Source organism: Lithobates pipiens, unplaced genomic scaffold, assembly GCF_037356315.1.
Source record: "Lithobates pipiens isolate NorthernLeopardFrog02 unplaced genomic scaffold, aLitPip1_a1.2 Scaffold_8, whole genome shotgun sequence".
NCBI lineage: Eukaryota > Metazoa > Chordata > Amphibia > Anura > Ranidae > Lithobates > Lithobates pipiens.
Genome location: NW_027507903.1, coordinates 250789415 through 250804098, shown reverse-complemented (window position 1 = coordinate 250804098; position 14684 = coordinate 250789415). Strand labels below are relative to the sequence as shown.

Below are 14684 nucleotides of genomic sequence, written 5' to 3'. Positions count from 1 at the left end.
AAGATGACTGTTTGCTATTAAGTGTTTCCCAAAGTACCAGCATAATGGAGACCAAAAAGAAGAAATGAAAATCACATAACACATCAGTGGGGTTCAGGAGCAGAGAGACCTATTTAACAGGTAAGGGCCTTACACACGGGCTGAATATTGGGCAGGATCATTCAACAGAAACCGGACGATATTTGACCCGTGTGTACAGCAGCCAGTCCAACAGAAGCCGGCCATTCGGCTTGACTGAAAAAGGTCTGCCGATCGACATCTGATTGGTGCTCTCAGCCACTGACCCCTGTTTTGAGGGGGGGGGGGACAGTCCCCCTGTCAGAACACAATAGCTCACCTGGGAGATCACTGTACTAACTTTGCATAGTACAGCAGCCTCTCCTGAGCTCTTCAGTTTTCTTTTCATTCAACCCACTGGGTTGCAAAAAAAAAAATCAAGTTTGTACCAGGCTTAAAGAGGAAGTGCCCTTTCTAAAGGGTGCATGCGCGATGTCATCAGCGCTCAGCTTTTTAGTAAATATCTCCTAAACCATGGAGGTTTAGGAGATATTTCAAGCACCTACAGGTAAGCCTTAATATAGGCTTACCTGTAGGTAAAAGTGGTTGTACAGGGTGTACAAACACTTTAAGTAAATCTAGATGGGCATAAAGTTCATCAGCTAGTTGTAGCAGCAAAACGTTTGGTGCTACAGTTAGCTGCTGAGTTTTATGTCAATCAATACAACAGTCCCTATATTAAGTAATATATTTACTACAAAATGCACTGTTTCCTGTGTTAAAAACCGATGAAGGGTGCAGGTGTAGTCCCTAAATGGATTTGGCTTTATCTGATTTTGCTATTGGACTTTATGAACTTATAATATCACAGTAATGCACTTGAGTTCTAGATTTAATTATTCAAAGCTTTTATTGCTGTCTTTGTTTTTTCTGTGGACCTAAAACTGTGACTGGCATACTCTAGAGTTCTCTCTGATGGGATGCCAAAGTAAGCCATAGCGTTAAAGTAACTATACCCCCCACTGTATTTGCGTACACTTACTGGTTTTGCTCCCGTGAGATATTCACTGTGTGGTCTGGTGGAGGCCAAAGGCATTTTCAAGCTGGTTTCTATTTTTTCCACATATGCACAATGCTAATTTTCATTCATTAAAATGTTTTCAATAGTACATGGCCTTTCCATAGGGATTAATGGATATTGCAGCATGCATTCGTGGAAGAAATAGATCCCTGATGTGAGACTTGTGGATATGAGGCTGTATGACTCCCAGCAAAGGTTTGGTGGGGGGGGGGGGGTACTTTTAAGGTATGCAGCTACTAAAAGTACAGTCATAATTTGGAAGTCTGATAATTACTGTGTTTATGGGGCAATCATATTTTGCATACTTACCCTAGTTGTAGTGTTTAGCATAGGACTTTCCTGATGAGCAAATTGTTTTGAAAGAACTATAGGAAATTTGCTGAATCCATACATTTGAGAAAAAAAAGCTTTTCAAAAAACTTTTATCTAAAACCATATATTTTATATATTTTTTGTGGAAGACCAAGACGGAGAACTGATCCACCACCTCCCTCTCGGCGCTCAGGAGGGAATAGTGATAGCCACTGTCCAGTTCACCCACCACAGCCCCTTAACACTTCAATGGAAATCGGATCTTCCAATATTTCAAGCCATTGTAGCCCACGTGCCCTCCTACAGAATCGTAATCTCAATACTGACAGTCCAGAACGTAGACGGAAACCAGGTCATGGAAGTCTCACCAATATCAGCAGACATGATTCCCTGAAAAAGATAAACAGCCCTCCAATACGAAGGTCTACATCATCTGGACAGTACACAAACTTTAATGACCACAAGCCTCTTGACCCGGAGAGTATTGCTCAGGTATGTAAAGGGAATTAAAGCTGATGTCGCTAACAAAAATCTGTGCTTGTTGCTGTTTCTGCTATGATGTTGCGTACCAATGCAGCTGTTGGGAACAATCGGGCCTCTTTCACACTGGGGCGTCGGTGGTGAAGGCGCTTTATTTAGCAGCACTTTACAATTTTTTGCGAGGGTTTTCGACCGGTAACGGGGCGCTTTTAACCCCCACTAGCTGCCGGAAAAGGGTTAAAACGACCCACTGCGCTTTGGCGGCGGTTCGGCACCAGTGCCCATTAATTTCAATGGGCAGGAGCAGTGTATACACTGCTCCTTCCCTGCTCCAATGATGCAGCTTGCAGGACTTTTTTTTTATAAATTTTTTTTTTTTTTTTTACTGTCCTGCAAGCGCACGGTTTCAGTGTGAGAGCCCTCAGGCTTTCACACTGGAGAGACAGGAGAGGCTCTCTGCAGGTGCTATTTTTTGCAAAGTAGCACCTGTAAAGCGCCTCATTGTGAAAGGGGTCTTATTGGAAGTTATTATGGAGAACTGAGAATACTACAGCTTTGTGAAATGTTAGGGTGCATTTTTTAATAACTGCCACAAGTTTTTGATTTGTAAAATGTTGCGATTTAGCAATAAAGCTGTGAGGGATACTGAGCATGTCACAATGTATAGCCAGTTTGCAGTGCACTCTGGAAAAGTCCTGTATGTGCTGTGCCAGTAAACCAGTTGTCAAACCTGCATTTATATGCAGTTAGAGCACATTTATAAACACATAAAATGCAGGTAATGATTATTCGGTGGTGCCATTCACACTGAGTGTTTACCTACATTCAGTTTCAGTTGGTTTAGCTACTTTAAGAGAAATAGAATTGAGTGGATCCAATAGAAAACGCAGGAAAAAAAAGGGATCAGGAGGCATGCACTGCAAAGAGGCACCCAGCATACCCGGCACACAATATTCCAGGTTGCAATATCATTACTATGCATTAACCTATTTTATCACCCTCCAGCTGGTAACTGTTACTGTACGCTTTCACTTCACAGTGCATTAACCTTTTTGTTTGGACACTTTCCTACTACTTTCCATTTACCTTTTATTTTGATCTATTCATTAAAATACATAAAACTTTGCAGTGCTTCCTCAAGTTAGTGCATGCATTCCAATCATGATAAAGTTACCATTTTGTTGTGCACTCCCCTTATGTGTACATTGTATAATGTTAGTTGCTTAACTGTATGCATTATATCAGGGCTGAACAGATCCCAGTTACCAGGGCGACAAAATAACTCTGCAAACCCCAGCATTTTGTTTGCAGTTTCATTGAATGCAGTTCCATCATCTGCCACTAGAGTGCACCGAGTAGAAATAGGATTTCCTTAAAGTGGAACTAAAGGCGGAGATACCTTGCCCAACTGTCTCTTTGGCGCTAGCATCTTCTACTGTGTCTGTTTTGAAATAAAAAGCCTGCCTGCTCACAATGAGTTACAGCAGAAATTTAGTTCCGCTTTAATCCCTCATGAAACCATAAACCTATATTGCAGACTACCAGGAACCAAACACTTGTGTATTTCAGGGATGTGTCGCTTCCAATCGGGTGCTGATCATTATATATATATATATATATATATATATATATATATATATATATATATATATATATATATATATATATATATATATATATATATATATATATATATATATATTATAATATAAATTTTATACAAACCTCCTCCCCTTGTGGACTTTTCTATATGAGAAAGCTTTACATAAACCTATAATCACAAAAGCATCATATGTGATAGACACATGTTCAAAGTACAATTTATATATTTTCAAAAATGATTTTTCCCAGAAGACAAAAAACTTCAAACGTGAGAGTTTTGTACATCGTGATACAAATCCTGTGTACAATAAAAAAAAGTTCCATCCAATGGTGCAACACTAAAAAAAAAAATCTTCAAAGAATCCACTCCATGTGAACAAATTCCAGCTCCCCAATATGTTCACTCCACTATCATGAGATATAGGTGTGCCCTCATCTTCACAGATAGACCCACAACATATACAAGGTCATAGATGCCTTTTTGATTACACAGAGTACCAGGTTCATTTTACAGCATCTTCACTTATTTCTTCTTCTTTTCCTCCTCCTCCTCCCCAGCAAAGGTTAACACACTTTATTAGAGAGCTAAAAGATCCACTTTATGCTAAAAGTTTTGTTGGGGGGGGGGGGGGTGTAGAGCGTCCTGATTTCTACCCTTTGGAGGTACCATCCCTTACGTTATGCATATAAAATACAAAAGTTTTATATGGGACTTTAGATGTACCTGCTAGGGTATAATGTATAAATGCGAATTCTATGTATAAAAGGACATAACTTTTATAGATTTGGATTTTCCTCAATTAAAAATGATTTAAAAAAAAAAACTGAACAGTACTTTAAATCATTATCATTCGTTGAACACAGGACATGTGTAGATATAATACATCCATTATGAAATATCAAGAGGGATTAGTGAAGTCCATATTTAATGGCCACTTTTAAAGGTAGGCTGTTTGTCAATGACAGTTATTAGTAAATGTATATAATCGGTGGTTCCAGCACAAAATCCCACTGAGACCTGCAGGAGCCGCTGATTCCCTGTGCCATTTTTGTATGGCACTGAGACCAATAGCCACTCTCCTAGAGTGGGGTTTTAAAACGGCACTCTGGATTCAAGTGGTTAAAAATACCATAGTAATGTAAGTTAAAAGCCTCAAGATTACTTTGTGTTCCATATCCCAGAAGACTCATATATTAGTATTCTTATTGCCTGCTTGACCCTTTGTACCTTTGTGTATTGTTTGAGACCCTTCTCTGATAAGTGAGAACACATGAGTCTCCTGGGATATGGAACACGGGTCAGTTCAGCAAGAGATATAAAACCACATAGATTTTTGTGCTCACTGAGACATGTCCAATCCCACTGATTCCCAACGTTTTACTTTAATGGACAGGACTTGGAGATGACGTCCATTCTGTCGCTTTACGCTGGTCGAATTACGTTTCCAGGTCCTCACTACTAAAATAAGCAAAGGAGTGAGGTCACCCGGGTGACATCATTGACTAAATATGGTGATGTCCATATTTGTCAATGACTTTATTGATTCATGAGGTCATATTGGTCAATACTGTGCTGTCATCATCATGATCCCTTCTGTCCTGAACAAACACTTGTTTGCGGCAAATTCCTTTTATTTTAACTTCATTAGTATGATTCAAGCCATTAAAAGACTGTGAGCTACCTTGGGGTGGTGGTCTCGAGGCAGGCTTCGGACTTCATACCTCTGAATCTATCCCCAGTGGTTCAGGAGACGTGGCTGCGACTGAAGGCATGGGAATCTCTACCCCTATCATTGCTAGGGCGGATAAACCTGATAAAAATGAAAATCCTGCCCAAACTTCTCTACCTACTTCGTCAATCCCCGCAATGGATCCCTAAATCATTTTTCTCCCGACTGCATAGCCTTTTTACCTCCTTTATCTGGGGGGGCCAGTCCCCCAGGTATGGATGGTCAACGCTTACACGTCCGTCCTCCCAGGGAGGACTGGCGTGCCCTGACCTGTACAAATATTTTTTAGCCACCCAGCTGGTTACTGCGGCTTGGTGGCTCACTCCTGATAGGACGAACCCTGCCACCTTGGTTGAGGCGGCGGTGGTGAAGTCACTGGAAGCGCTGACATTTTTGCTGTATCCGTGGCCCAAAAGCCCCATACCCGTTGACCCCCTCCATGCGCACCACGTTGCGTGCATGGGGGGCAGGACTTAAACTTGAAAAATACCCTGCCAATGCCCTTTCTCCAGCTGCCCCCTTGTGGTTGAACCCCACCCTGGAGCAGTTTTACAAACTACCTGAACCCCATGCTTGGACTAAGTTTAACGTTAAAACAGCAGACCAAATAATTTCTGACCAATCGCTGGCCCCATTCCCCAAGTTGATTTCTGACCTTAACATCCCGCAGAGCTATTTTTTTAGATATATTCAACTCTCCCATGCCTTCAGATGCCAGTTCTCCGGGTCTCCCCCCCAGGTTGTCCAGTCCGCACTAGAGGACCTCCTCACGTCCAGATGTGAAAATAAGCCCACCTCGAAACTTTACTCCCATTTGATAACGACCTCCCTCCCTACCTTGGGAAAGCTCAGAGACAAATGGGTGCGCGACATTCCCACCTTTGATAATGATGATTGGGATGACATGTGGGACTTCCCTTTCAGATCCCTGGTCTCCCTGAGAGACCGGCTAATACAGTTTAAGATGGTCCACCGAGCATATTTCACCCCATATAGATTGCACAAAATGAACCCCGCCTCCCCCCCGGGGTGTTGGCGTTGTGGGACAATACCGGGGGACTTCACTCATATTTTTTGGACCTGCCCGGCCATTGTCGACTATTGGAAGGAGATACTGAGGGTCATTACACAGGTCACCTCCATATCGCTCCAGCCCTCCATAGAAATTTGCATACTGGGCCTGATAGATCATATTATTCCCACTGTGGCGCGACGCACCCTGGTTGGGCTTCTCCTTTTCTACGCCCGCAAGGCCATAGCCCTCAGCTGGCGTAAGCCAACTCCCCCTCCTCTCTCCCTGTGGAAGAAATTGGTCAACGACAGCCTGCCTCTTTACAAAGACTGCTATGCTAATAGGGGCTGCCCGCAAAAATATGACAAGGTCTGGTCCAGCTGGCTGGCTGACACCTCCACAGCCTCTGACCCGTAGCCTACTTAACAAGTTACCCTTTGCTAGTAACCGGGAAACTGCACCAGTGGAAATGTCATATGTCTGAGTAGAGTGTTGTAACCCCAAGTTGTCCTGCTGCTCATGGAGTCAGCTATCTGTGGCCAATGAGGTGCCTTAGACTCTCCGTCATATTCTGTATGTACCAAACTATCTTGTATTACAAATCTGTATACATCACGCCTGTAACTGTAGTCGTGACCAATGTATGTGTTCTTTTTTGTTTGTTAGTTTGCTTGCTGTTGTTTACTGCATAAACTTTAATAAAAAGATTTGCAAAAAAAAAGACTGTGAGCAACTAACTTTGTTGTTTTGCCTCCCAAGCAGGATATAGAGGAGACCATGAACACAGCGTTGAATGAGCTGCGTGAGCTCGAGCGACAGAGTACTGCCAAACACGCCCCAGATGTAGTGCTAGATACGCTGGAGCAAATAAAGAACTCTCCCACCTCTTCAACCTCAACAGAATCATTAAGTCCTCACCATAATGTCCTGATGAAGAACACAGAGCCGCAAATCCGACGTAGCACTAGCACATCTAGTGAAACAATGAGTACATTTAAACCTATGGTAACTCCTAGAATGGGAGTACAACTGAAACCACCAGCTTTAAGACCAAAACCTACTGTCCTACCAAAAACTAATCCCGGCCTAGGAGCAGTATCACAACCTTCACAAGGGGCAGCAGATAAGTCGTGCACAATGTGACGTTACCCTGCCAATATTTAAGTAGTAACTGGAGATGCCATGGTTTTACAGGAACATAACACCTGTGACTATTCTAAGACTTTTTTTGTTTTTAACTGGACGATATGTGTTTACAGCAGTAGAAACACAGATATTACTTGAAGAATTCATGCTGCACAAATTTTATAGTTTGCAACAGATCACAAATTGCTTCCCACTTATAAATTAGATTTTTCCATCTAAAGTGCATAGAGTGTGGGCATATATATATAATATATTTTTTTCCTCAGTACTCTGCGTCGAGGATTTATGAACACGGAGGCTTATTTGGTTTGTAGAGCAGCTTAGAATACCGGATAGCAGTAATGTGATAGAGCTATTAAATGACATTCCTTTGCAGCCTTACTGCCTGCTTAATAAAGAATTCTGTGGTGGATCCCAAGCAAGTACACCTCTGGACAGAGTCCAGTACTTAACCACTGTTGATGTTTTTGTAGCTGTATATCTTCCCTATAACAGTGAGACTAACCTGTTAATGTGTACAGTATGCACTGCATGTGGTTCTTATTCTAGGTATATGTGGAATAATCTCTATGTATAGAGATGGCTATATACAGAAGAAACATTTTGCACACGCACTCTGCAGATGTGATGAACAATGTACTGCTGTACAGAAATACTTCTGTGCTTGGCTGGATTGCTCATTAGGAAACCATTAGCTAAAGGCATGTGTCTGCAGGTGCCATTAAGCTATAGGGTGTCTAGTAATCAGCTGTAGTGGAGCTGTTAGAATATAGAGAGACAGTGTTGTTTTTTTTTCCCCCCCATAATCTTGTATTTCTTATTGGTGGGGGGAGGGGGGGCATTAAGCTGTGCAATAGTGCACTCAGAGTTGTGAAATAACACTAATACTTGGTATAAATACAAAATGGTGCCTGAGGAGGTTACATCCTCCTTCTCCCCTTCCGACTGCTCACACGATCCAGTTAGCCACTTGCCAAAGCTAGAAGTTCTTAACCACTTCACAGACTAGCTGAGTCCTGAGCAATAACTACAGCAGATATATTTGGATATGTTTATATATAAAATTAGCACAGTATTAATATCCGTTCCATTAGAGATGGTGGTTGGGTGTCCCAGATGTAATATCTTTATTTAACAGTTTACTTGCATCTCATAGTGATGCAATGTTTTTTTTATTATTATCTGCCTGTTAATCTACTAATATTGTATGGGTTATGTTTTTCTTGATTTACATGAGAAAACATAGTAGCAGATATTACTTTTCTATCCAAATGTACAAACTGCACAATCTAGGTAACATTGTAGTGTAGCTTAGGTCTAAAATGTCAACAAATGCAGGTACTATCATATTCCTTAATTATATATTTTTTCTTTAATCATTTAGTTGTATATATGACTTGTATATTTCAAAAAGTAACAGTCGCCTCATCACGTGAGGGTTTTTGTTTTTTTATATATTTTTTTTCAGTCTGTTTCAGGTTAATCCACTTGTGATAGAATTATGATTTTAGTGTTAGTTCTTCAACTCTATAAATGAGAAGACATTGGCCCAGATAAGTGGTAGAGGCAGTAGACTTTCATGGCTATTCATCCGGGATTGAACTTGCAAACTAGCTATAAACCGCTCAAAGTATTTTCAATCTCGTGGATGAAGTCTTTTTTAGAACTAGATCTGGGAGAATTATTTTAAGATGTGAGCATTGCTCCCATCTTTTAAAGGTGGGGCAGGTAATATTAACACCTTTTTAGAATGTCTTTTTAATGCAGAGCATTAACATTCCTGTACTAGTACACTACTGTTACCAATAAAAATAGACCCACTGGCACTATGTGTCCACTATGCGGAGGGCCATCATTGTGTACAAGTGCTATACCTCTTTACTGCAGCCTGTAACTGAAGCTGAGCCCAGGAGCTTGGCTGCTCTAGATACAGCTGTGTCCTCACATGAATATAGATGACACTAGCAACTCACAGGAACAAACTGGAACTCACTACTGTTCAAACACAGGACTAGCCTGGTACTGTTTTTTTTTGTTTTGTTTTTTTTGTTTTTTTCAGTCATTGTGACATCATGAGTTAAATACATGTCTTTAAACAGTTGGAATCGTGTATATTTCTTAATAGATTTAGTGTAGTACAAAAATATATTAGGAACAATGCATCTGAGTGTACTGCCAGTTACATGTGTAGTTTGATGGTTCTAGGTATTTCCAGTACTGTAGGTGGTTGTGTATGACAGGCCAGTCACATGGTCAGCGTGGCCTTTATGGAGTTATTCTCACTACCGGAATATCTCCTACACAGCCAGCTGTCTGTATTGTCTGTTTAATACAGCTAGCATTTTTTTTTTACCGTTATTTAATTTTATGTCAGTGTACATCTGTAGTATGTACATGTGAAAGTGCCTTTAAACATTTAGAGGACCTTCAACTTTTTACTCCACTTATTACATTTCCATAGCATTCAAATCCATTCTCATTGTGAATTCTCATTGTGAATTTCATCAAAAAAGAATTTACTGTTAAACTGTTGTGATTATGCACTTTTATGTACAGTACTATACATTTTGGCATGTGCCATTTACAGGCTTCATCATCCACCCAGGTTTGTTCCTTCATAGGTTTTCTTTATAATAAAGAATACAGTCCTGTCAATCATTTGTCTGATTTTTTTTTTTTTTTTTTTTTTTTTTTTATAACAGCTGTCTTGTATTGTGAATTTGGAACATATGATCAATTATTGCTATGTGTTCTAAAGGAAATTGTGGAATGTTTAAAAGAGAACCACATCTTTTGTTTTGTAATTGATTTTGGACTAAAAGATGACTGACTTGGGATCAGAACTTATAAGATGGGTCTGGCATTCTGCACAGATCTGCTTTTTATACACTTTTTGTCATCCTGGTATGCAATTTTTTTTCTTTTCTTTTTCTGTAAATAATAAACCTAGTGGAAAAGGGGGAACTCAAATAGTTACTAAATTGTTTCCAGCAACAGAGGTGTTTTCTGATCATCAGCAACCCAGGTCTCGCTATGAGTGTACAGGAAAGGCTAGAATGTCTGGGTAACTCTATCAAAATTTCCAAGATGTCAACAGTTTCTGATCCCAAAGAAATCATCTTTAGGTTATGCTATCTAGTTGGTGTTCCATCAAAATACAAGTTTAAAGTTTTGAATGGTGTTCTTTAATTAACCAATTTAGTTTCAACTTAATAAAGCAAGTATATTCTCAGGTTATGATAATGTGTCAACTTCTTTACAATCATGCTGACAGTACATATGTACATTTATTATAGTTTATTTACAGCTACCATCTATGAATTGCATCTCAGAGTGGCATTAAGAGAGTTAAGGCATCCTTTTGATATTGAGGTCATATATCTGGCGTGAGTGGAAGTGTAGGTGTGATATGCAACTGATTGTCAGAATGCAGAATGAATGTGAAATCATGGCATGTGCGGGGGTTATAGAAGATAAAGTTGCACACTAAAAGCATATTCCATAAAAAGACATAATGTTCACTGTATAAATGCGTATGACTCATGTTGGAACAAAGCCTGCATCAGCTGTTCATAGAGTCAGACTTAATGTAGCTCAGCACCAGCTGTGATGTTTCTTTATCATCTTATACATCGGGAAAGAAGCTGCATTCAGGGGGAAACTTTCTGTCCCACTGGCAAGGAGATGTTACTGGGCAGAGTACTACTCTGATGACAAGATGACCGTTGTCGTGTCCACTAAAATTTGATTTGCTAAAGGCCCAGACCCTCCAGGTTTCAGAACCAGTGATCATGATTATCATACAGGATTTACATAATGCCAACGGTTTGCGTAGCACTTTACAACATGACAGTACAGTTACAATGCAATTCAATACAGTAGGAATCAGAGGACCTGGACAGCTTTTTTTTTTTTTTTTTTTTTTTTTTTTTTCCTCAACAAAAGTAGTGTTACAAAATTCAGCGGAGGGTCACATGGTGCATTTTCTTTCTTTTTTTTTTTACTCTCTATGAACCGGAGAAAAATGGTCAACTTTGCAAGTTTAATCACAGGGCAATCAAGAATAACCGAAGGATATCTTATATCGCTGAGACCGCAAAAAGTAGTACCCGATAGCTCTAAAATCTTGAGTCAAACTAAGTTACATAAAACATCATGCATTCCTTTATAATTGGATTTTGCAAAGATACAGGATAACTATTTGAAAAAAAAATCCCACGGAATACTTGTAGATTTTAAATAATTATACTTTTTCACTTATCCAAACATACTAGGATTATTTGTGAAAGGGTCATTGGCATTATATCTCCTCATTTGTATCGTGTTCAATTTAAAGCAGTGGTCTCCAAACTGCGGCCCAAGGGCCTGATGCTGCCCTTTGCTTGCCTTTATCTGGCCCTTGGGGTACTATTCCATCCAATGACACGAACAATGGGGCATAAATTCTGTCCCTGACGCCAACAATGGGGCACTGTTCCTCCCACTGACAGCATCAAAAAGGCACAATTCCTCTCACTGATACCAATGATGGTGCACAATTCCTTACATTAACACCATTGATGGGGTATAACTCCTTCCATTGATACGAACAATGGGCCACTTTTCCTCCCACTGACACCAACAAAAGGGAAAAATTCCTCCCATTGACACCAATGATGGGGCACTATACCTCCAACTAACTCCCAACAATGGGGAACTATTCCTTCCACTGACATCAACGATGGGCCAATAGTTCTCCCACTGTCACCAAAGATAGGGCATTGTTGAATCCCACTGGATGCTAGGACATTTTCTACTGACCTAAAGTCTAAAGAACAGTAAACTGGCCCTTTGTTTAGAAAGTCTGGAGACCTGATTTAAAGGATAGGTTAAGTTTTTGTAACATGTTACACCCATATTCAGGGCCAACCACCCCCCCCCCCCCCCATCCCCCGTTTTGACAAGCAGGGGGGAATCTTCTCTCCCCACTCCCTGTCGCATTCTAAAGAAAATGCGGCCAGGCAGGGTTCTGGCCACGTTATTCAGCGTTTTGTGAATGCGAATGCCTTTGCAGCTGTCGGCTTGTAGTTCTCCATGAACTCCCAGGGCTCTGAGCGCTGTAGGTAGTTCATTGAGCTTCCTGTCGGAGTAACTTCCTGCCCGTATCAGAGATAGTCTGCAGTACTATGGCATTACACCCACAATCTGCTGATTGTTGGTGCAATGCTTTAAAGGCTCCTAACAAAAAATAAATGCATGCATTTTTACCTGCAAAAAAGTGTTTATTTTTTTATTTAGTGTAAAGGTGAACTTATCTTGTAAGGGGCAGTAGTGTGTTGTAATTCTATGGTGCATTCAGGAAACTTCTGAGAGCCTGGGTTGGTGGGAGTTTGAGAATGAGACCATGTCTGGAGCTATCTGGGGCTGAATCGCTGACCGCTCTCTCTGCTGGGGAGGCCTAGTAGTTTCTGAACTATGAATACCCTTTATGCATGTAAAATCCCAGAGTCTGTGAAACGCTATCTTGTTTTATATGTGCTGAAGAAAACTATTTTTTGGTGGAGGATGCAGACACATTGCTGATTCTAGGAACACTGTTTAAGTTGTTGAAACTGACATTTATAGAGACAGGTTCCCCACTGCAAAGGAGAAGATATTCTGTTAGCTGGTGCAGGCCAATCAGCAGCAAATCCTGGCTAACCAAAGACAGACTCAAAAGGTATAAGGACCAGCAAGAGAATACCTGCTTGGTGTTGGCCCAGCTTGTTGCGCAGCAAGATTCAAAGTAAGCACAGCTGACTGCCAGGGGGTGGTGCAGCAGCTCTCAAGAATGTTGGCAAGCAGCTGTTACCACCTCTAGTACCCGGGAAACTGAGGGCCAACCACTACCCGCAAAACTGACTCCAAACTGATCTCCAGCCTCACCATGTTTGAGAGGGGACCCCAAGAACAATGGGCACACCTCATGTTCCCTTTTCTCACTGGAGATCCCCACCCGGTGAAGCAGAGGTTTTGGCCCACCTTGGGATGGCTACTTCTGTCCTAGCACAAAGAGTGCATAGCTGGAGTTATTAACCAGACCAGCCACCGAGGTCCTAAATGCACAACCCAGTGCAACTTGCTAATAAGTGACTAGCCCCAAAATTGTTGTTTGGGTCATGATGGACTGGTATCTGAGGTCCCCACCTGGCGATCTCCAGCGCTGGGTCAGCCATTGAGACCCTAAATGGCAAACCAGTTAGTGAGCTTGTAAAAAGATCAAAGATGTACTTTGACCTGTCACTCAGAGACCCTATTTCTTTACATGCATCAGTCTCCTATAGCTTCCAAGAAAATAGCCCTGTGAATCCCAGAACCAGTACCCATGATGGCAGAAATGTCTTCTTCAGCTTCCCCCCCCCCCCCCCCCACCAAGAAGAGGAAAAAAATCCAGCACAAATCTTCTCCCATCCCTCACTCCCCCTTCTAGCACACCTCAGCAGAAGTCCTCTACCCAGATCCCACACAGACACAAAATCCTCCTAGTACAAATCCTCTTCCCCTCCAAATACTGCCATCCCAAATCCTCCCCCTCCAATCCACTCTTCTAGCACAAATCCTCTTCTCCCTACAAATCCCCCACACATACCTCCTAGCAGAGATATTCTTGCCCTCCAAATCCTCCTCCCCAAAATCCTGCCTTCTAGCACAAATTATTTCAGATCTGCAAGCTCTTCCAAATGTCATTGGAGAATATTCTGCCCAAACTATAGATCCATGTAAAACCGTATTGCATCCCAGAGGCTCATAAAATGACTGTCTCACAAGAAGTTCGGAAAATGCTAGAACTAGATTTAATTAAACAGAAAATGATCAAGCCTAATTCTGTTAATACCAAAGCCCAACAGCATGCTATAATTCTGCAATGACTTTGTAATACTAAATTAAGTGTCAAATTCTTACACTTAAACCAATTGTTATTTTATGTGAAAGCTTGCTATAAATATACAAGGGTGTATAGCAGTGTGCAATGGGTTAATTCTGAGTTTTCTAATGCCTTTAGCATTTGTTGTGTTCTACATATATGTAAGCTATATGGATTTGAGCACAGACATATCTTTAATTCTTTTGCATAGCGCATGTCAGTGACAAGAGTGTGGCTCCCCTCCAACTTTGTCTGCTCCATATTGGAACTATACAGTTGTGCTCATAATTTTACATACACTGGCAGAATTTTTGGATTTCTAGGCCATATTTCAGAGAATATGACTGATAAAACAAACCTTTCTTTCACTCATGGTTAATGTTCTCTAATCAAGAAGTGGAAAATGAGGGGTTCTGTTGAAACCAAACCACGATCAGGTAG

General features: G+C 41.0%; 1 protein-coding gene across 9 annotated transcripts in view; it reads left to right on the top strand.

The window, feature by feature from the left end:
- SRGAP1 (SLIT-ROBO Rho GTPase activating protein 1) overlaps positions 1–10592 on the top strand; it is a 251004-nt gene extending 240412 nt beyond the window's left edge. For 6 of the 9 annotated variants that reach the window (XM_077470166.1, XM_077470168.1, XM_077470173.1 and 3 more), the window contains 2 exons: positions 1540–1882; positions 6974–10592. In XM_077470166.1, coding sequence (XP_077326292.1) covers positions 1540–1882; positions 6974–7357 — 727 coding nt within the window. In that variant the 3' untranslated portion in view covers positions 7358–10592. The remainder of the gene's footprint in view (positions 1–1539; positions 1883–6973) is intronic. The other 3 variants (XM_077470167.1, XM_077470172.1, XM_077470174.1) reach the window with 1 other exon arrangement.
- Positions 10593–14684: the final 4092 nt, after the last annotated feature.